Here is a 1,003-nt window from a genome sequence, read left to right as displayed (position 1 = left end):
ATGGGGTATTTGGGGGATGTGGGGGTATTTAGGGGAAAGGATGGGGCATTTGGGGACAAGAATGGGATATTTTGGGGATGTGGGGGGTATTTATGGGCAGGGATGGGGCATTTGGGGTCAGGAATGGGGTATTTGGGAGGATGTGGGGGTATTTATGGGGAGGGATGGGGCGTTTGGGGGGGAATTTTGCATTTGGGGGCTTTTTGGTGTCGTTTTGAGGTACTTTGACGCCGCTTGGGGGCAACAGAAGTGACGATGAGATTAAATAGGGCCATTTGGGGACCATTTTGGGGCTCTTTAAGGGATCTCAGTGGACATTAAAGGGGATTTGGGGGCACTAGGAGGGATTATGAAGGTGTTTAGGGGCATTTTGGGGCCGTTTTGAGGTATTTTGGGGCCAGCTCAGGGCACTTGGAGACACTGTAAGGGATTATGAATGTTTTAAGGGGCATTTTGGGGGCCGTTCTGGGGACTTTCGAATCCACTTCAGGGCATTTTGTGCGTTAAAAGTCACTACGAGGGTGATAAGGAGCACTTTGGGGCCATTTCGAGGCATTTTGGGGGCGATCGGAGGCCCCCGCCGCCATTTTCCTCCAGCCGCAGTCCTCCAAACTCCGGCCCCGCCCTTTCCGTGGGGCGCTCTACCCTCCGCGCCTCCATGATCTCCCTCACTGCGCCGCGAGCTGTGGCGTCACTTCCGGCGGCGTTCTGCGCGGCGCGTCTCGGTGGTTCCGTCGTGAGGGCGGCGGCGGTGAAAGTCACTTTGACGGGAACGGCGGCGGCCGGTGACTGGGGGGGGCACTGGGAGGGAGCTTGAGGGGTACTGGGAGCACTGGGAAGGGCTCCGGGGCCTTACTGGGAGCGCTGGGGGGGATTCACGGGATCTTACTGGGAGCGCTGGGAAGGGTTCTGGGGCCGCGCTGGGGGATTTACGGGATCTTATTGGGAGCACTGGGAAAGGCTCCGGGACCTTACTGGGAGCTCTGGGAAGGGGCCTGGTGCC

At 58.6% G+C, this 1,003-nt stretch overlaps 1 protein-coding gene across 1 annotated transcript in view; it reads left to right on the top strand.

Annotated features, from left to right (window-relative positions):
• Positions 1 to 156: 156 nt before the first annotated feature.
• LOC110391897 (cytochrome c oxidase subunit 6B1-like) overlaps positions 157 to 1,003 on the top strand; it is a gene marked incomplete in the record, with an annotated part of 7,754 nt that continues 6,907 nt past the window's right edge. The window contains 1 exon segment of the mRNA XM_021383858.1: positions 157 to 785. Within this exon segment, the coding sequence (XP_021239533.1) occupies positions 659 to 785 (127 nt within the window).

The sequence above is a fragment of the Numida meleagris genome, unplaced genomic scaffold (assembly GCF_002078875.1).
Source record: "Numida meleagris isolate 19003 breed g44 Domestic line unplaced genomic scaffold, NumMel1.0 unplaced_Scaffold609, whole genome shotgun sequence".
Lineage (NCBI taxonomy): Eukaryota > Metazoa > Chordata > Aves > Galliformes > Numididae > Numida > Numida meleagris.
Note: the sequence above shows the minus strand (reverse complement) of the source record. Positions and strands in the feature narration are given on the sequence as shown.